The following is a 22,456-nucleotide window of genomic DNA, read 5'->3' on the forward strand; positions in this document are numbered from 1 at the left end:
ACTTCTTGTTTTGTGTTCCATACATTAAAACTGTACCAGCTACAACACTCTTCAGTATGTACATTATTCAATTGTACACTCTCACCTCCGGTACAGGACTATGTTCTGGGGACATTCTGGAGATGCCATCAAAACATTCAAAATAAAAAAAAAAATTTATAAGAATAACCGAAGGGGCAGATAATCGCAAATATTGTAGACCATTGTATCAAAAAAGGATGATCCTGCCACTTCCTTGCATATTTTTACTTGAAAATATTTTATCCCTCTTTATATAGCGTAACAACATTTATTTAAGTATTCATCATTTATTAATATATTAATGTGTGTTATTATGTACGGAGGTATATTATAAGTAAAACTGTTAATATTAACATAAAAATCCAAACATCTCTTGCACATTGTGCAGCTGTAGATGAAAATGGATCAATAAATCAATGTTTAAATTTAAATTTCTTAAAGCTATCGATTGTACCAGAGAGTTTCGGTACATCTTTACTTCTCTCAGGTGTGATATGCAGAGATCGATTAAGGGCGTCAAACCGTCAAATATGAGACTGAGTGTGCATGTGCACATAGTGAAGTGTTTACGGTGTTTGGTACATTGTGTTTTTGTTATTGTGTGAAACGCAATAATGGAGTGGGATGATGTTTTATACGTATCGTTTCTTTTATTCAGTATTTTATTTGGTCATGTAATTCGGACTATTAGGAGCAGAGACAAAAAGAAATACATCGCCACATTTGTTGGACTACTTGTCGTTTACGCCGTATCCGGCGTACATATTTTGCACCCTCTGCTTTCTACGTTGGTCAGTACGATGATTATCACTCGTGGAAATCATAGGTAATGACCTTAAACATCATGTGACAACGAGTACTGTCATAATAGTTAACAATTTTTCTAGAATACCCCATGAGTTTACAAACTACGTGGGAGACTGTCATAAAATGTCTTTCAAATACTCCTAATGCCGTACGATTTTGATCTTACGTTGGGAAATATGCTTTAATAGAATGTAGCGGCTGCCACAAGAAGCTTTTAATCTATCCGTTAGGAATCACATGCCTTGCATAGTATGCAAAAGAATGAAACTTACTTCCTTGGTCCAAAACAAAAATCATATCAAGGTGTTAGAAGTAGTCACAATCAAGCTGCAGTAGCCCATTACAAACAGTATTGTAAGGTACTTAAAAATGTTATTAGGAAAGGAAAGAGTATGTGGTATGCAAATAGAATAGCTTATTCACAGGATAAAATTAAAACTATGGTTAGTTGTGAAGGAAGTGTTTGGTCAGCAGCAACTAGGTCGACGATATAAAGTCAGTTCACAGTAAAAATATTTCTGTTACTGATAAATCAGATACATGTGCATTATTTAACAATCATTTTCTGAGCATTGCTGGTGAATTAAATAAAAATTTAGTTTCTACAGGAAATCATATAACTTTCTCGGCAAATGCCTTTCTGAGATTGATGTCTGAAATACTCCTCTGTGATACAGACAAGGGGGAGTTTGAGTCAATAATTAAATCACTGAAGACTAAGGACTCTCATGGTTATGATGGGAGTGTCTATCAGAATATCAAAGTACTGTGTTGTACATGTTAGCCCTGTATTTAGCCATATTTGTTATTTTTTGTTTAGGAATGGTCTGTTTCCTGTGCGATTAAAGTACTCATTAGTAAAACTGCATTATAAAAAGGGAGAAAGGTATAATGTAGATAATTTTAGACCTATTTCTATACCATCAGTGTTCGCAAAAGTTATTGAAAAGATTGTGTGTGTAAGGATAATTGATCATTTTATATCATACGATTTGCTATCAAATGTACATTTCGGCTTTAGAAGTCGTTTAACAACTGAAAATGCTATAGTCTCCTTTCTCTGAAACTTTTTGTTTAGCCAATCCAGTAACTCACAAACACTTGGCGTATTTTTTGATTTAACTAACACATTTGATTGTGTTGATAACAACATATTGCTCCAGAAGTTGGACCATTGCGGAATACGGGGAGTAGCTCACAATTGGTTCACCTCTTACTTTAGCAACAGGCAGCAAAAGGTCATTATTCACAATGTTGATAATGGCTGTGATGTGGGATCTGTCAAGTGGGGAGGGGGGTGTCCCAGGGATCAGTGGTGTGGGGTGGGGGGGGGGGGTGCCCCAGGAATCAGTGTTGGGGCTGCTCCTGTTCCTTATTTATATAAATGATATGCCCTCAAGTGTTACGGGTAACTTTAAACTGTCTCTGTTTGCTGATGACATTAGCTTGGTAGTAAACGATGTTGTGTGCAACATTGACTCGGTTTCAAATAGTGCAGTACATGGCCTCAGTTCATGGCTTTTAGAAAATAAACTAGGCCTAATGTTAAATCACAGAAAGACGCAGTTTTTACAGTTTGTAACACACAGTTCAACAAAACCTGACGTTTTAATTTCACAGAACAGGCGTATGATTAGGTGTTCAGATAGATAGTAAGTTGTCGTGGAAAGCCCATGTTCAGGATCTTGTTCAAAGACTTAATATTGCCATTTTTACTATTCGAACAGTACCAGAAGTGAACTTCGACACGAAAATTAGTCTACTTTGCTTATTTTCATTCGTTTATGTCTTATGGTATTATATTTTGGGGTGACTTCCCATTCTACAAGGACATTTTTGGCTCGGAAATGGGCGGTTCACGCAATAAGTGGTGTGAGTTCACGAACCTTTTGTCGACCTCTCTTCACGAGTCTGGGTATTTTGACATTGGCCTCTCAATATGTATATTCCTTATTGTCATTTCTTGTTACCAATATTAGTTTATTCTCAAGAATAAGCAGCTTTCACTAGGTTAATACTCGGCAGAAATCAAACCTGCATTTGGATCGGGCTTCCTTAATTCTTGTGCAAAAAAGGAGTGCAGTCTACTGCTGCATCCATTTTCAATAAGCTGCCACTCGAATTCATAAATCTTAGCAGTAATCCACACTCTTTTAAATCGAAACTGAAGAGTTTCCTCGTGGGTCACTCCTTCTATTCTGTCGAGGAGTTCTTTGAAAAATTAAACTGATTCTTATTGTATTGCTGATAGCGTTTACTTATACTTATGGACTGACTTTTTTCAGGTTCATTAACATTTATTTTTATCTGTTGTTACTTTTATGTTGTAATGTCATGTACTGACATGTTCCATGACCTTGGAGATTTGCTCCTCAACTTGGTCGTATGGAACTTGATGTGTAAATATATAAATAAATAAATTCCTCTTGTTTCTCAGTAAGCAGTCAAATGGTACTGAGGTGATCCTGTTTGCAAACCAGTAATAGTAGTTGTAACATAAAGTGGCATTACATTGTTTGTGTAGTTATCTTCGTGAGTGCACATTTACACAATTATCATTAAGTGTTTTCTGCTTTCCTACCATTGTTTTTTGATTATGGTAAGTAGTCAGCTGGCATTATCTGTTACTTATCCCAGTAATTTTCTTAGAACTGCAGGTGTACTCAAAATATTGGCAAGCTTTTCCTGTGATATCATATCCTTATTCTTTCACTTTGCTCCAAAAATCTGAAACAGATATTATGAAACACAGATACAACTAGCTGATATTAGGTAGACTGATGTTCCTTCTCATTAAATTACCATGGTTTGGGATCACACATCCACTGCCACACAATAAATGAATGAGTGAAAATGATGATCAGATGGGAAATTTCCTTTAAAAAAATTAATGGTAAGATAACACACATTAAGAGGGCACTGTTAAAACATGCTCAGACACGAGAAATGCACAGCCACCAAAACGAGCCGCATAGAACAAAAGTGCCAACAAAATGTCTCAAACAAGTTTCCAGAAACATATGAAGTTAATGTCACAGATCTACAGCTTCCAGTATCTGTAATACACAGCTGATATAGCTTGCAACCGCAAAAGAGAACTGTATCTAACAGCAAGATGGAGTACTGACCCCGAAATTGTTCAATATTATAAAAACTATTGTGCGGTACTAAGAAAAGTTATTAAAAAGTCCAGAAGCATGTGTATCATGTCTGAGATCAGTAACTCTGATAATAAAATTAAAGCAATTTGGAATATTATTGAAAGGGAAACAGGGCAACCAAGAGCACAGGAAGACTTTAGTGCAATAAAATTGAATGACAAGTGCACTAACAAACAATCAGAAATTGAAAATATTTTGAATAATCATTTTTTAAATGTTGTGGAGAAAATAGGATCTAGATCTTCACTAGAAGAGGCAAGGCTATTAATAGAAGAGGCCATACCTGCACAGTTTGAAACTGCTGTAATTCCACCAACCTCTCCCTCTGAAATCAGTAAAATGATAAACTCACTGAAAAGTAAAAGCTCTTACGGAATTGATGGCATTTCCAGTAAAGTACTTAAAGCTTGTTCCCCACAGATAAGTAGAATTCTCAGCCACGTATGTAATAGCTCTTTGGAGCAGGGTGTTTTCCCTGATAGACTGAAATATGCCATTGTAAAACCATTGCATAAAAAGGGGGATATGTCGGATGTCAACAACTACCGCCCAATCTCTCTTCTGACAGCTCTATCAAAAATTTTTGAGAAAGTAATGTATTCAAGAGTAGCCTCCCATATTTGTAAAAATAAAGTACTAACAAAATGTCAGTTTGGTTTTCAGAAAGGCTTTTCAACAGAAAATGCTATATATGCTTTCACTGATCAAATATTAAATGCTCTGAATAACCGGACATCACCCATTGGTATTTTTTGTGATCTCTCAAAGGCCTTTGATTGTGTAAATCATGGAATTCTTTTAGATAAGCTAAATCATTATGGTTTGAGTGGGGCAGTGCACAAATGGTTTAATTCATACTTAACTGGAAGAATGCAGAAAGTTGAAATAAGTGGTTCGTGTAATGTTAAAACAGCTGATTCCTCAAACTGGGGTGCTATCAAGCACGGGGTCCCACAGGGTTCGGTCTTAGGTCCTTTACTGTTCTTGATATACATTAATGACTTACCATTCCACATTGATGAAGATGCAAAGTTAGTTCTTTTTGCTGATGATACAAGTATAGTAATAACATCCAAAAACCAAGAACTAAGTGATGTAATTGTAAATGATGTTTTTCACAAAATTATTAAGTGGTTCTCAGCAAACGGACTCTCTTTAAATTTTGATAAAACACAGTATATACAGTTCCGTACAGTAAATGGCAAAACTCCAGTAATAAATATAGAATTTGAACAGAAGTCTGTAGCTAAGGTAGAATTTTCAAAATTTTTAGGTGTGTCCATTGATGATAGGTTAAACTGGAAGCAACACATTGATGGTCTGCTGAAACGTCTGAGTTCAGCTACATATGCTATTAGGGTTATTGCAAATTTTGGTGATAAGAATCTCAGTAAATTAGCTTACTATGCCTACTTTCATTCACTGCTTTCGTATGGCATCATATTCTGGGGTAATTCATCGTTGAGTAGAAAAGTATTCATTGCACAAAAACGTGTAATCAGAATAATTGCTGGAGCCCACCCACGGTCATCCTGCAGACATCTATTTAAGGATCTAGGGATCCTCACAGTAACCTCACAGTATATATATTCCCTTATGAAATTTGTTGATAATAATCCAACCCAATTCAAAAGTAATAGCAGTGTGCATACCTATAACACCAGGAGAAAGGATGATCTTCACTATGCAGGGTTAAATCTGACTTTGGCACAGAAAGGGGTAAATTATGCTGCCACAAAAGTCTTTGGGCACCTACCAAACAGCATCAAAAGCCTGACAGATAGCCAACTAACATTTAAAAATAAATTAAAAGAATTTCTAGATGACAACTCCTTCTACTCATTGGCTGAATTTTTAGATATAAAGTAAGTAAAAAAAAAAAAAAAAAAAAACTTAATCATTAGTGTCATGCAATATTTTGTGTAATGTAATTTCTTGTACAGACATCTTTTATTAACCTGACACGTTCCACATCATTACGAAGTGTCGTATTCATGATCTATGGAACAAGTATTAATCTAATCTAATCATGACTGGCATAAAACTGTTGCTCTCCTCTCAGCCTGTGCTGGATATATGTACTGGTACATACTGATAATCAAAATGGCATTAGGCCTGTAGAAAGAAAAACTCAAAACTTAGTAACCTTCATTTGAGAGATGGTATTAACTGAAGTGTTCACTCTACAGATTAATATGTCACCACATCTAAGATTTCTTATGCACATTCCTTGGCTGTGTCAACTCTCAACAAAACTGTCACCGCCTGAACTAGACTTCAGCCAACACTTTAGATTACTCTGTCATCATAACCTACATCCCAGAAAAATAAGATACACACAAAAGAAATATTGTCAGGGTTCTGTTCGCTTTGTCTGCACACACATATAACATGACATCTTCATTGCGGTATGGGCCAGAGCCGACAACTGGTAATAGTAGGTTCAGTTAACCAAAATATGGATTAATAAATGCAATCATTTTTAAGAATAATGAAGACCAGGTCAAATTTCATAAAGTAGTGGCAAAGGAAGACAATATAGTATGTTGGTTAAGATAATACCAGTTACCTAATGCACAAGGGAGTTAACTATTCCTTGCCATAGTCCAGTGCAAAGTAAAATTCGCAATCGAGACAGGCTAGGATAATCAAATAAATGTTTACAAACCAAAATGTCATATTTACCGGAAGTCAACATATTTTGTGTGACAATTAGACAAAACCTCTTGTTGGTGATTCTTCCACATGCAAGATATTAAGATGCAGTATTGTTGTAGAAACTGAAGTAAGTGTCGCAAGTGAATTAAATTTAGCCAACATTGTTGCCTACACTAATACAGCAAAGACCAAATTATCCATGCATAGTTGGGCAATTTTTGAAAAAATAAAACTAAGGATGAAGTTGTTATTAGAATGAATATTTTGTGTAAAATACACTATTAGACATATAACTCGTGTTTTATCATGTACTTCAACATACAGAAGTCTGTTGATCTACATCTGTTGTCTGTTGATCTACATCTGTTGTCAGGACATGCAAGACAAAATTCATTTGTCCTTCCAGAAAGTGAGGACTGTATTGTCAGGAAAGAAGTGAGTGCTAAACAGAAACAAATTATTTCACAAAAGTGAATTTGAAAGCAAATGGTATTTCACACAGTGTGTTTCAAGCATATGTAAGACTGTCTGTCTGTGGCATGTATTGTCCGCCCCTGGTAGCTGAATGGTCAGTGTGACGGAATGTCATACCTAACAGTCTGGGTTCGATTCCCGACTGGGTCGGATATTTTCTCTGCTCAGGGACTGGGTGTTGTATTGTCTTTATCATCATTTCATCCCCATTGACATGCAAGTTGTGAAGTGGCATCAACTCGAAAGACTTGCATCAGGCGAGCGGTCTACCCCTACAGGAGCCCATAGCTAGGGTGACCAGAGGTCCGGACATGTCCACCTTTTTAGCCCTTTGTCCAGGGTCTGGGTGGATTTTTACAGTGGCTGGCTTTTTCACAAAGTTGAGCATAACACAGTTAAATTTACAATTCGTCCTGTTCTATTGCGCTTTTCTTAAAGCATCAATAATTGTTAAGGAATGTGTGTATTTTATGTCTATAAATAATAAACTCAGTTATTAAAATTGAACATATGTTTGATGGGGAATACTGCAGATGAGGATACCAGCTGTCAGCTTTGGACAAGTCACATGAAAGCAGCCAATCAGGAGTGGTGTTTAGGCAACCATCTTTGTTAAATGTTAAAACTACGCGTAAATATAAAAACAATTAATGCCACACTGTCGCCACAATTAATGTTTTTAATTTAAAATAAAAAAAAATATTGCTCTGGGAATCACCACCTGACCACCAGTAACAATTAACTACCTGTTTTACTGGTAATTCCCGGCAGTCATGTGACTTATCCAAAGCTGACGGGTGGTATCCTCATCTGCAGTTGACCCGTTTGATGTGTCCTCTTTTTTTGTTGAAGCTGTTTGTCCTCCTTTTTAAACAATTGCATCTGGTCACCCTAGCCATAGCCACACGGCATTTCCATTTATTGTGGCATGTATTGTGTAAGTAACAGAGCAGGATTTCATGTGCGACGTGCTGCACGTTTTGTAAATGTAGTAAGTAGTTTGTACAGTAAAACAACACATGGTTTTTTTCAGTTGTCCATTCAGTCTCAGATCCACGATAATGTGGATACTTGGGGGGTGTCCTGTATTAAGAATTAACAGCAGTACAGAGTAATAAGTCAGTACCACATGTTCAAAACCATTACTTTGTGAAAAATCCTCACCCTGCAGTTTTCTACAGTTTGAACTGAACAGAATTTCTTTAAGGGGGATGGCACACTATTTAAGTAATTGGGCTCTCATTCAAGGAGGCAGGGTAAAAATCCCCAGCCAATCATCTGTATCTATGTTTTCTGTAGTTTCCCTGAATCACTTAAGGTAAATGATAGGATGGTTCTTTTTAAAAAAAAAAAAAGACACTGAAAATTTCCCTTCCTCATTCTTGTCCATCTTAAGTTTGAGGAATATCTGTGACGATCTTGTCAGTATGATGCTATCCATTGGGCATTAAATTATTCTTTAAACATTTCTTGTAATATGGTAATAATGATTATCCTCTTTAAAAACATCTTATGAAATTCTTTGAAAGAAAGATATCTCTTGAAGCTCTAAAGTCTTGTTTATGTAGCTGTTGAAAATGATCACAGTTTGGAGCGACTGTGTGTGTGGTGTATACCAAGTGGGAAATCGGATAATTATGTCTGTAAAATGTAGAAGAAGTGGATCATTTCTGTGGTATGGAATGAATGCTCACCACTCTAGTCCAGATTGAATTGTGATTTATAGAGGAGGAGAATTTGTCAACATCCAGTATGTTATTATCCACATTGATGAGGCATTGTAGGAAGAGGTGTAGCAGATTTAGTATAAGAGATGTTGCATAGAAAGGACTGAAACGCCACCTTGCAGTGTAAGGCTTAACCAAAGTAAACTGGGAAAAGACTGAGCCAGGGTTTTAAAACTTCATACCCCTCTCTAAAAGAAATAATTTTCAAGATCAGTAACATTCACTTTAAGGGGAGTTGGAATGCCCCAGGAACCACTGTTGCCATTGACATGAAACTTTTACAGGACATTAAACTGTATGTTCGGAATCCATTAAACTGCAGTAATTGCATTTTCAGCCACTGCTTTCAGGAATACCATTTTTTAACTACACGGTTAAAATTTTGTCTACTTTTTTATATGTTATCCTAAATAATTTTAATTATACATATCATTATGTTATTCTTTTACTTCAGTAGACTCAGGATATGTATCTTATTACTCCCTGAAAATTTGAATACTCTACTCGAAGTGGTCTCAGAGATTTATGGAAATTGTAATTTTTCAGGAACGGCTTCTAAAATTTCAAAAGACTGTAACTCAATATATGCTTAATTTTATATTTTTAGTTACTCAGAAGCACCCTGCACCATGCTGTGTATCATCCTCTTGATCTTTTTCCTCGTTTTTTCTTTTTTCTGGACTCCTTAGTGGCTAACTGTGCTGCATACCCTGCTTCATCAATGCGAACCTTGTCCATCTGTTCAAGTTCTCTGATGCAGTTTGCTCCAGATTAATTCCCATATGCTGTAGCACTTTCACCGTACCAATGTTGCCGTCATTGAAAGCAATAACAGCATCACTGACCCCCCCCCCCCCCCACTTCGGTTTCTTCATTCAAATAAAAACATTTTTTGGTAGGCAAGTCCATATAAGATTATTGAACAACTCATTGGGATTTTGGGTCTCACCATGCAGACACTTCTTCAGTAATTCACGATTTGCCAGATCTCTGTAAATAGGTTTTATGATATCCATGATTGCTGCTGGGATGGAATATTTATGACTGCGTGTCCTGCTTGAGTACTGGGCATTGTGGCAATTGCACCACGAATCAGGTCCAGGAGGGCAAAGGTGTGTACTGGCTTTTCATCATTTAAACCCATTGTTTCCCTTTATTCAAAAATTTATTACCATGAAACACATTTTTCTTAAAAACACTTCGTTCTGGCGTCATACTTGACTTTTTGAGAGATTTACCAATCTATTCGTCACTTTTCCATGGAAAAACATTAGCACTTCGACATACATGTTTATACTATGAAACAATACAATACGTCTTTGACAGTGCTACCAATACAAAAATGTAATTTAACCTTCATAACACAGCAATCCGCAGCCTTCTATATAAAAAATTACTGATTTTATTAGATCTTGAAGTAATGCACATAAAAATTAAAAAAAAAAACTTCCCGTATGAGTTTATAAATGATAGATATATCATTTTATTTGCAAATTTTATGAGATAAAAGTCCGAAAATGTAAAAAAAAATTATTTGCCCTTCTAACTCTCCTTCAACAAGTAAAAAGGGAACAACAGTTTGGATTCCGACAACTGTTTTGAAATGAGACAGGGCCTTTTATCGAATTATAACGTTTTCCATACAAGTTGATTAACTGGAAATCTTTAGTGTCAAGTCATGACCAAATGTTATGATCATTTAAACCACAAACTGTATACATACTAACAAAGGGTGGAGCTTGGGAAAACAGTAATAGGCAAATCAGGTAAATGCAATTTTCCACCACTTTTTGACAAGAACGTTACAAATATGCCCCACTGGGCAGACTCAACATCAAAACAGCCATGAAGCTGAGGAATTCAGTGAGTGAAGAAACAAATTTCATATTTGACACTGTGGCCTTTTCTTTTCTTGTGGTTTTATTGTTGTTATTATTTTTAAAAAGAAAATGTTCAGGACCAAGAAAATGTACCCCGTTAAAATCGGTCACAGTCAACAATGCATGGCCAAAATTTTCAGCAGGAATAAACATCTTAAGCACGAGATGTAAGCCACGCGATGCAGACTAAATACTTTTCCCTACAGGATTTACTGGTTGCGCCAAACAATAAATAGAACCCAACAGGGCGAGGACTTGACAAAATACAGTCTGTTTGCATCTGTGCATGGCACCTATGAGATAGTTAACTGTGGCCGAATCAAACAAGAGATCCCTAAAGCCAGTGCCATTGCAGCCCCATACATTAACAGAGAAGGGGGAGTTGAGGTTACGCCATTAAATAAACTACTACATCAAAGAATGAGCCATTTACAATAGGATTAGCTTCCGATAGTAATTTAAAAAAAACTTGACCAATTTAGAAACATCACTGTTAAAACAGGGGGTACCAAACTTGCATAGAATAACTGGCCACTTAGGCCCTTAGAATGAGTTAGGTAAAAGAGCTACTAGATCACAATTACAAACGTTAGCGAGTGGCGGCCTCCACTGAACACTTAGGTCTGTAGAATAAGGAAAACCACATTTATGTAAAACAGTTTACAAGTACGTAACTTGGCAGGTGGGACTCTCCTCAGCAAAGATGGTGCAGGCTGCCATGGCGAAGGCACTATGGTCTGAGAGCCCCATAAGGCAGAATACCACACTGTGTGATGCTGGAACAGGCATGTCTAAGTCCAGGCCACCACTACACACTCAACACTGCTGCAGTTACAGTGCTCAGCACTTCGGGTATCAGAGAAAATGATAGGATAGAAAAATAAATGCAGGGCATGAACTGAGAAATCTAATCAACCAGAAATTTGCAGCTCGGCTGGATTCCTCTCCGTTTTACAAAGACACCGGGAATGAGACAGGTGGAGCAGTGAGATTCTCACACTTCCGGAACAGTCTCACTCACTTATAAAGGTTCAATCAATCCTTCCAAAGAAGAAGTGTGTTTCTCAGAGCCAAAATTCACACTAGGTGAACAAGCAACAAGGTTGCTTAATTCTGTCGCCATGAATCACCTACCAAGTGCAACTCAATTACCACATGTCAAATTAATCAGTTCCGAAAGACTTGAGTAAACTCTAGACTAGGAAAGCTGTTGTATCCACACAAACTACCCAGTGCCTGAGGTCAGCAGTTTTCACCACAAATGTAAGCTGAGCAACCCCTTACACCAAGAGAGGAGGACATTGACACCCAAGCACCACTGGTCCCAGCTCACTATTACCTGTGGCATCTCCTCCCTTCACTAATCACATCGCCACCACGTCCCGTAGATAAACAGCACTCTCTATAGCATGGTTGTGAACTCAAGCAAACGATTTGTAAGAGGTAAGGGAGCCAAGACAATTCAATCTCTCCCACAGAAACTAGAAAAATGGGGAGAGGGGCTGCTCCTCCTTTTTGTGTAGGATTAAGTAATTCTCCTTGACTTGGCTCACATGAGTCACAACGATCTGCCTGTACAGAGATTCTGCAAAAGAATATCAACAAGACGTCATTTCTGCTTAGTCTCAAAGGGACTGAGGAACCACAGAGCTAATTTACTAGCATAACCCTCTTCCCCTTTCAAGGCGACATTGGAGTTCCTGTACTCTACCAGAAAAATCCTTACGACCACGACTGTAACTCCTCGCTAACTTCTAATGGAAGTGCCAGTTGTTGCGTCTTGCCCTCCTCCAATTCCACTGAATAATATCTTGCTAACCTGCTCTGGAAGAAGTTAGCTAAATGGGAATTCACCTGATAAGCAAATGCGAGCGAGCCCAGGGAGCCTTAAGAAGCTCATGTTACATTGAACTAGGTTATTAAGAGATCCCACTGCCTGTGAGAACTCCCATGAAAATTAAAATTGACTCGTTCCACAGGATGGTATGGTGATATAGTTAACAGCATGCTCTGAACACTTTAGAAGTGAAGGCTGGTGCGTTATCAGTCTCCAGAGTCCAAAGGTGGAAAAAACTAGTGGCAACTAGTCATAATCTTGCTTGTTGGAATCAACCAGCAGAAATGGTGAAAGGCATCAACAACCGCCAGGACATACATGTTGCCAGCACAAGTATGAGGGAGGGGTACTATGTAATCAAGCTTTCACGCTACACCCATCAATCTCCGAATATTCTTATGTTACGATATCCTTATGTTGCTGTAAAGTGTAGGCCAAGTAACATGTTTGTTAACCACAGCAGTGGTTTTTGGATGCCCAAGTGGCCATCCACAACGGTATTGTGAAAGTAATGGGTTATGGGACTGACAAGCTGCATGGGCAAACAAATCATAGGTTAATGCTCACCGCGATGACTGTAACAATGTAGACCTTTGTGCAGGTTATACTCAGAAACTTGTTCCCCCCTGGTAATTCTAGGGTCAAAAACTTGCTTCCCCATCAAATTAGTAAAGAATAAGGAGACCTCTGTCATCGTGCCTGTTGTCCGATCCTTGGAAGCCCATCCCTGCTGCTGGTTATCCTGGACCTCGTCATCGATCATGCAGCTTAAGGTATCTGCCACCTGGTTGTTGGAACCCCTAATACTCCTGACCTTAAAAGAGATAGGTGGAATTCCGAATTGCCCAGCACTTTATTCGCCCAGTCTTCCGGTGACATGCCAGAACCCAACTCAGGGCCTTATTATCCATTTCTAGAAGAAACTCTGTGCGCTCAAGATAAAACTTAAATTTCTCAAGGGCAAAGAAAACTGCCACTGCTTCTCATTCATAAATGGAAAATTTAGTTTCAGGAGGTAAGAACTTCCTAGAGGCTTAAGCTATGGCACACCGTTCCCCATTTTGTTCTTGCAGAAGAACGGCTGCTGTTCCACAAGTAGAAGCATTTATGTGGACAACAAATGGGCACTCGGAATGCAGAATAACCAAGACAGGGGTATTACTAAGGGCCTCCGTAATTGCCTCAAAGGATGCCTGTTCACTCTTGTCCCAATGGAAAACAAAACAGGTGGCCCAGCTAGCTGGGCAAAACTAAACTTCTGAAGACAGGGGGAAGGAAAAAAAAAAATTGCCATGCCAGTAAAACTAGCCACAGCCGTCTTATTCTTGGGCACAGGGAATCTGTGCAAATCCCTATTGTGATCTTGATTGATCCTAATACCATTGGCAGAAACTAAATGCCTCAGAAATGATCCCTGCTAATGTGCCGGTGTAATTTTGGATGGTTTGACAGTCAACCCTGCCTCCCTAAGACCCTCAAATGCTCATTGAAGGTGGCACTATAACCACCACATGCTTAAACTTCAGATCGCCCAAGAGACAATCTAGAAGGCGAGACAAGACAGCCACACCACTGGACTACAGAAAAGGAACCCTGTTGAACTTGTTTAAGTTCCAGGCTGTACAAAAGGCAATAGTATAGGTACCTGATAATATGCCTGACAAGATTGGCTCTGGCAAACCACGTGAAACAACCATGTAAATTAGACAAAGGTACAAATTCTAAAACAACCTTTTAGTTAACTAATCTATAATCAACCACCGGAAGAAACTCCCCATTCATGACTTTATTATTAGATATATGGGTGATACCTTGGGCGATGTAGACGGTCTGATTATTCCACCACGTAGTATGGCATGAATCGAGGAATGTAAGTTCCTTATTTTTGGAGGGGATAGCCTACATCAGTAAGGATGGTCTTATACTGAATCTTATTAATTATGTCCAGAGGAGCGAACACTTTGCAAACTTCCAAAGAACTATGACAGGAACATAAGGCAAGCTTCTTAACAGGACGACTTGAAGTAAACAACCCTCTCCTGATAAGCCAATATTTACCCGGTATTCTGGATAAAATCACAGACCAAAATTAAGTTGACAGACAAGTTCTCGACCACCAGCAAATTGATTGGCCATGAAAAGTAACCAGTGCTTAATTTGGCTCACAATTCCCCAATCAGAGGCAACACCAGCCCAACATCTCCGTGAGCAAGGGAGCAAGAAAGGTAACTTACAGATAGCACAGTATTCAAAATGCCATTGGTAGTCAAGAAGGAAAACTGAGCTGCCAGGATCAATAAGTGGGCAAATAGGCTTTTGGTTAATCTGAGTGCAGATGTAAGGTAACAACTCCCCTACCACAGTTGTAATTTGGCTTAGCATAGAACATTCACATACCAAATGCCCAGTTTCATGGCACTGAAAATGTGCCCTAGTACTGTCTCTTTGTAAGGAATCACTTTGATACTATTTAGCATTTACATGGACTTCCTGACAGTAACACTTGATACCACCTCGCTGTCGGTCTTCAAAACATCTCAACCACGGAAACGAAGACATCGAATTCAAGGAAGGTGGAAGATCTTTGATCGAAGGTAATACATGAATGGCCAGCTATCCTTGTACCCTCCAAAGTATTTGGGTTTCAGTGACCTGCTGCTCCAAGGTTGAGAATGTGGTCCAAATTTGCTCAGTAAACCTTGCCAAAGTTTCATTGGTGGCCTGAACCTGCGAAAAGTGCTTTCACTCGAATTAATTTTTAACGTAGGATGAAAGATTAAACTCAATAATACCCTTCTGTAAACCCTTCAGTCCCCCATTCTCTTGAAGTAAAATATCAAGTTATATCACCAAAGCATTAGTATGGAATTCAAACTTAACAGTAAGCAACAAAATTAATTCTACCTCACTCAGATTCTCTACTGAGAGTTGCTTAATACCTTGGAGCCAAAGACCCATAGAGTGATGCAATTTGCCAAGATTCTCCCAGCTGATTGCTCAACCTCACCTACCACCTGAACACTGCTTTTGAGCATTCCTGCTTTCTTCTCACCATTCCGAAGTCTTCCAAACCAAAACGGCTTACGCTAGCTTGTAAATCCCGCAGCTGCACTTGCAAATCTTGACAGAGTTTACCCTGTGTGAAATAAAGTTTAAATTGCTGAACATCACTCAAATGATTAGTTAGACCTGGATTCAGTAAGTTTTTTTACAGGTTGGTTGACTAGTTTCTGAAAAGTCTACATTTTGGCATAAGGGTGATACAGCAGCGATGCAGTGAGGTACTGAAGCAACTACCTCGGCTATGGCGTGAATAGTTGATAAACAGGCTGTCTAAGGCTATCAACAAATGATCCACTAACTCAGTGACACTTCGATCAAAAGGGAGGTGTCATATCCTGGCCTCGTAGCCTCATAAGCCAAATTATCTTTTTGAAGAAAGGATTTAATAGAACAATGCATGATGCCATGTTTGGCAGTATTACTACAAATAGGACAGAATTAACTTCAACAATGATTTACAGTAAGCAAATACAATAAAACAAACAGCAAGGACTGAAGATGAGACAGGAAACAGTGAATGATGCAGTAGGGAAAATTCTCTACCTTTGAAATACCACTTTGCAGAATGTGACTTAACCAAAATCAAACCTGTGAAAGGACTGAGTCAGGGTTTTTAAGCACACAACATTAACCATTTGACGAACTTTACTACCATTAAAAGAACATTATATGTGTACTAACAGAAACAATATCTTAGATCGGCAACATTCACTTTAAACAGCAAGTAAAAAGGGAACAACAGTTTGGACCAGCAACAGTTTTAAAATGAAACAGGCTCTTTTATCAAATTACAACTTTTTATAGACAAGTTCATAAACCGGAAATCTTTAAAGCCAGATCATGGTCAGAGATTATGATTATTTGAACCTCAGACTATATATATTCTAACAAAGGACACAGCTCAGGAAAACAGTAACAGACACAAATGAGTTAAATACATTTATCCATTACTTTATGACAAGAACATTACAGACTGGCCCACTGGGATGACTCAACACTAAACAACCATGAAGCTAAGGTGCAATTATTATTATAATTATAATAATAATTATTATTACTGTCATTATTATTAGTATTTTCTTTATATGAAAGAAAACATTCAGTACCAAGGAACCTCTGAGCAAGATCGGTCACAGTTAACAACGCAAACCCAAAATGTTCGGATGAAATAAGTACCTCAAGCATGGAATTTAAGCCATGTGATGCAGATTATATGCTTCTCCTTGTACAAGATTGACTGGTAACACCAAACAATAAATAGAACCCAACAGGGCGTGGACTTGACAAAATAAGTAATAATTAAAAACAGTCTCTCAAAATGCTCCTACAAAAAACAGTGAACTGTAACCAACCCAACACGAGATCCCAAAAGCCAGTGCCATTGCAATCCCCACATTAAAAGGAAAGGGGTGCAGGGTGCTGCCACATTATATATAAAAAACAGAAAGAAACTTCCACATGGGAAAAATATATTAAAAACAAAGATTCCAAGACTTACCAAGCGGGAAAGCGCCGGCAGACAGGCACATGAACAAAACACACAAACACACACACAGAATTACGAGCTTTCGCAACTGGCAGTTGCTTCGTCAGGAAAGAGGGAAGGAGAGGGAAAAATGAAAGGATGTGGGTTTTAAGGGAGAGGGTAAGGAGTCATTCCAATCCCGGGAGCGGAAAGACTTCCCTTAGGGGAAAAAAAGGACAGGTGTACACTCGCGCGCACACACACACACACACACACACACACACACACACACACACACACACACACACAAGCAGACATATTTAAAGGCAAAGAGTTAAGGGCAGATATATATATATACAAGCTACTAAACCAAAAGAATGAGCAGTTTAAACAGGATTAGCTTCCCATGGTAATTTAAAAAAACTTCACTAAGTTTAAAAACATACACTGTTAAAACAATGGGTACCAAACTTGCATGAATAACTGGCCACTTAGGCCCTTAGAATTGAGAAAAAACAATGGTTACATAAAAGAGCTACTAGACTAAAATTACAAAAAATTAGCAAGTGGCAACTTCTGTTGACCACTTAGGCCTTTAGAATGAGGAAAACCACAGTTACATGAAACAGTTAATTAACTGATTGCAATTAAATTCCTTAGTGAGCGGCAACCTCCTTGGTGAAGTTGGTGCAGGCCGGTGTGGCGTGTAGAAGCACAACTGTGAAGACTACAGTCCAAGAGTCCCATAAGGCTGCATACTGCACTGTCTGTGAGCTGGAACAGGCTAAATGTGGGTCCAAGTCCAGGCCACCACTACACGCTCAACACTGCTCAGCGCTTTAGGTATCAGAGAAGATGATAGAAAAGAAAAATAAATGGTGAGCATGGACTAAGAAACCTAATCAGCCAGGGATTTGCAACTCAACTTGGTTCCTCTCCAGTTTACAAAGGCACTAGGAATGAGGCAGGCAGGGCAGTGAGAAGATTACACGGGCAGAACAATCACACTCATTTTGTAAAGGTTTGATCTATCCTTTCAGAGAAGAAGTGGGTTTCTCAAAGTGAAAATTTGCACTAGGCAAACAAACAACAAGGCGGCTTAATTCTGCAGCCTCAATTGAGATACCAAGTGCAGCTAGATTACCACATAGCAAATTAATCAGTTCCAGAAAGCTTGAGTGAACTTTGGACTACGAAAGCTGTTGTACATACACATACTACCCAGTGCCCAAAGTCAGCATGCCTCACCATAAATTTCAGCCATATAACCCTTGACACTGAGAGAGGAGGACATCGCTGCTGAAGCACCGCCGGTCCCAGCTCAGAACTACCCATGGCAACTCTGATGCTGACACCACCACGCCCCCTGTATAAACAGTGCATTCTATAGCACGGCTGCGAACTCATGCAGACTGGGCAGGCAATTTGTAAAATGGAAGGAAGCTGATATGACTTACTGTTTAACTGGAAGCTGACTCTTCATGACAATGTCGACAAGATATAGTGATCTTTCAAGTATTATTTATTTCTCACAGCCAATGATACGCAACACTCATCAGTCGTCTACAGCTATTTATGCGAACATGCAACAATACCCCTGAGAAGTCATTACATGGCACATATGTGCATTACTTTATCATTCTGTTTGTGCGGCATACTTCGCTCTGAATGTCTACTAAATTGTGTACCAACTGCGTGCTGTTTCACCCTTTAATAATTGTAATGTACTTGCCAGTCAACCAGAATTCTATGCCATTTAGCATGGGCAGCTACTGAAAATAATTAACTACCTTAGTATGAACAGTGAAAGTAAAAGTAACTTAAGAAGCTGAACAACGAATTCAGAAAACAAATCAACACATAAAAACACAAAACAGGTGTGTAGCATACATAGTTCACTTGTAGAAATGACAAGAGGAAAAAATGACATCATAAAAAAGTCAGAGTGGTATACTGTGACAGATATATCCTACAAAACCATACTTAAGTTCTAAAATACTACTGTACCATAATATTGTTGTACTTGGCCTGCTGTGGCTGTTATTGAAGATACACTGTGACGTTACAGTAAACAACTACAGTGGTAACTAAGAAATACACATTACATTGTGAATGATTTCAGACAGCTGCGCATTTACTATCAAGTGGTTCAGCGTACCTTGGTAAAATATCACAATAAAAGCTCACGATAAGCCAACTAAGGTGTGCTTGTTTCCGAATGCAATATTATTGTGGGCAAGTGAGACCATATCTGTAATAGGAGTGTAATATTTCTGTCCCCCACCTTAACCCTGTAGTGCGTAACATCCACTAAAGTGGATAGCTATTAATGGACTCTCTTTTTTTTTAATGGCATTCCCATTCAGTCTTGAGGCTGCAAATGCACACCGTCCACCGCAGTGGCCACTGCCTATTGTGTTGTGCCCTGCATGCATTTATAGCTGCGTGACTTACTGCAGATGCCATACAAGCTGTGCATTGAAGTGAAAAATCATGCACCACAGGGTTGTAATCTTTATAAACAGTGTCGCATTCCCTTGAGACACAGTTTATAGGCCTCACTAAAGAAGCAGATCAAGCTACGGATTTTTGCCTCTCCGAATCTCATAGATTTTATATTAAGAGTCTCCATCTACACATTACCTCTAAGACCTGTTTGATTATTTTCTGTTCTGACTACTTCAGCCTTAAAGCTCTGCAGCTTCTTCATTATATTGGAGAAATCCAGTGATATTATTTACGGGGCAAGTTGAAGTACAGAAACATGTAAAGAGTAGACTAACTACTCTGAGGAAATACATGAATAGAAATAGACCTACAAAATAATATCAATGCAACTATATTCCGTGTCCACTAGGAAAATTATATCAAGTTTTCACTATGCATAAGATACCAATACAGTATTGGAAATCTAAAAAAAGTCACCTCAGTATTTTCCTTCTGATCATACTCAATTGATACTAATGAAATGGTCTAGTATTTTACCTTTGTGTATAGGATCGATAATGTATGTCCAAGCCTGCACTCATTTGTGGTTCTACAATGCTTTCTGTCACCACACATTAGGCAGTTCTACTTTCCTTCTCCTGTCTAAGTCCCTCTCTTCTCTCCCAATATTTTTCCTTGTTTCAGTCTGTCCCACAAATTTTTGCATTGGTAGGAAAATTCACATTCTGTGGTAAATGAGTTCTCTCAGCTACCTATTATGACACGACTCACATGGTCCTACACTTACCTGGATGGAACATCTGCAAACCCAAGTACCCTGCTTAATTGCATGTTTCTGTAGACATACTTACCACAACATGCCAAGTCACTTCTTGTTGTCATTTCCTTCCGAATTTTTGAAGCACTAGTTACTTCAACCTATTCTCAGTAAAACTCTAGTGTTACAGGAGGCAAATGACTTCAGATCTACTGGAAGATAAAGAGAGGAAGTATGTTAAGCTAAGCTAAACTTACTTGCTTTAAACCTGATGGTAACTGCATCATTGCAGTATCTGTGAAATATCACACATTTGTGCATTGTTTCCCATAGATCCCGCCATAAAGAAGAATCTTTAAGGCGTATAACAAACAAATAAGTGCAATAGCAGAATGCTGTGGCCTCTGTTTGCCACAGCACAAAACAAGAGTTGTTGATAGTTTTGAAAATATAATGTAAATTTCTCATTTTCTGAGGATTTGTATTGTGCTTTTATTACCTTCTGCTCTTCAAGTAATATACAGGTTGGGTATAATTAAAGTTTCACTACTTGAGGCAGTGTGGGCAGAAAACTATTTACCATATGGGTACCCTACCTTATAGGAATACCTTAGCGCTGCAGGATTTGCATTGTTATTAGTATCAATGTCATGACTTGCCATTAGGCGCTGATACCGGTATGGCTGAAAAACAAGCATCAGTGTGCATTACGGTTGCAACATGGGTCTGGACAAGATAAGCAGGGCCTTACTCGTAAAACTGTTTTATCAAAACAACAGCGGTTGCGGTGCTACTGTTTGTGAGTGTCGATGCATTAAAGGAATACAAGAGAGGTCCTCTTTCTGCACCAGTGTTGAAAAACATGATTCAGAATGAGATTTCCACTCTGCAGCGGAGTGTGCGCTGATATGAAACTTCCTGGCAGATTAAAACTGTGTGCCCGACCGAGACTCGAACTCGGGACCTTTGCCTTTCGCGGGCAAGTGCTCTACCAACTGAGCTACCGAAGCACGACTCACGCCCGGTACTCACAGCTTTACTTCTGCCAGTATCCATCTCCGGAGGCGGATACTGGCAGAAGTAAAGCTGTGAGTACCGGGCGTGAGTCGTGCTTCGGTAGCTCAGTTGGTAGAGCACTTGCCCGCGAAAGGCAAAGGTCCCGAGTTCGAGTCTCGGTCGGGCACACAGTTTTAACCTGCCAGGAAGTTTCATATCAGCGCACACTCCGCTGCAGAGTGAAAATCTCATTCTGGAAACATCCCCCAGGCTGTGGCTAAGCCATGTCTCCACAGTATCCTTTCTTTCAGGAGTGCTAGTTCTGCATGTTTCGCAGAAGAGCTTCTGTAAAGTTTGGAAGGTAGGAGACGGATACTGGCAGAAGTAAAGCTGTGAGTACCGGGCGTGAGTCGTGCTTCGGTAGCTCAGTTGGTAGAGCACTTGCCCGAAAGGCAAAGGTCCCGAGTTCGAGTCTCGGTCGGGCACACAGTTTTAATCTGCCAGGAAGTTTCATGATTCAGAAGTTTGAATTAACTGGCGATTTGGGAATTGCTCCTGGGGAGGTCGATGGCCAGTTGTGCTACAAATCGTTGAAAAAGTTATTCTTGCCGTGGGTGAGAATTCTGGATGCAGTGTGCGATCTTCAAGCAGTGCACGAACTGTCATGAACATTCCTTGGTCCACCATTCAAAAAGTGCTGCGAACAGTTGTGAGACGGTATCTATAGCGCGTTTCCAGGCTGTCATCGATGTCACATGGAGCAACATTTGTAATCTAAAATGTAAACATGTACGCAATTAACAAATGTTACTCTCTCCTGTGGTCATTAAAATGCATTTCTTTCAATGGTTTATTCATTACTTCTCTTTCGCATGTCCTTACAAATGTTTTCACAGAGCTTTGTAGTTGTACGATCACTCATTTTTTACGGGCCTCTCAAGTAGCAAAATTTAATTATAACCATCCTGTATATCTGTGCATAGTATCAAGCTGCCTGGAGAAGATCACAATATTTTGAAAAAATATTGTGTGCAAAAGCAGTCACACATGTATACTAAAAAAATTACTACACAACAGTTTACCAGCATTGTATCAACTAGTCACAGCTTACTGTATCAAAGACCATGAAAATGTGGGCCAATGTTACCCACCCTGATGGTAA

General features: G+C 38.9%; 1 protein-coding gene across 3 annotated transcripts in view; it reads left to right on the plus strand.

Moving 5' to 3' along the window:
• The first annotated feature begins 528 nt into the window (after positions 1 to 528).
• Positions 529 to 22,456, plus strand: part of LOC126334685 (lysophospholipid acyltransferase 7) — a 131,215-nt gene continuing 109,287 nt past the window's right edge. For all 3 annotated transcript variants that reach the window (XM_049997164.1, XM_049997162.1, XM_049997163.1), the window contains exon 1: positions 529 to 847. In XM_049997164.1, coding sequence (XP_049853121.1) covers positions 636 to 847 — 212 coding nt within the window. In that variant the 5' untranslated portion in view covers positions 529 to 635. The remainder of the gene's footprint in view (positions 848 to 22,456) is intronic.

Source organism: Schistocerca gregaria, chromosome 2 (genome assembly GCF_023897955.1).
Source record: "Schistocerca gregaria isolate iqSchGreg1 chromosome 2, iqSchGreg1.2, whole genome shotgun sequence".
Lineage (NCBI taxonomy): Eukaryota > Metazoa > Arthropoda > Insecta > Orthoptera > Acrididae > Schistocerca > Schistocerca gregaria.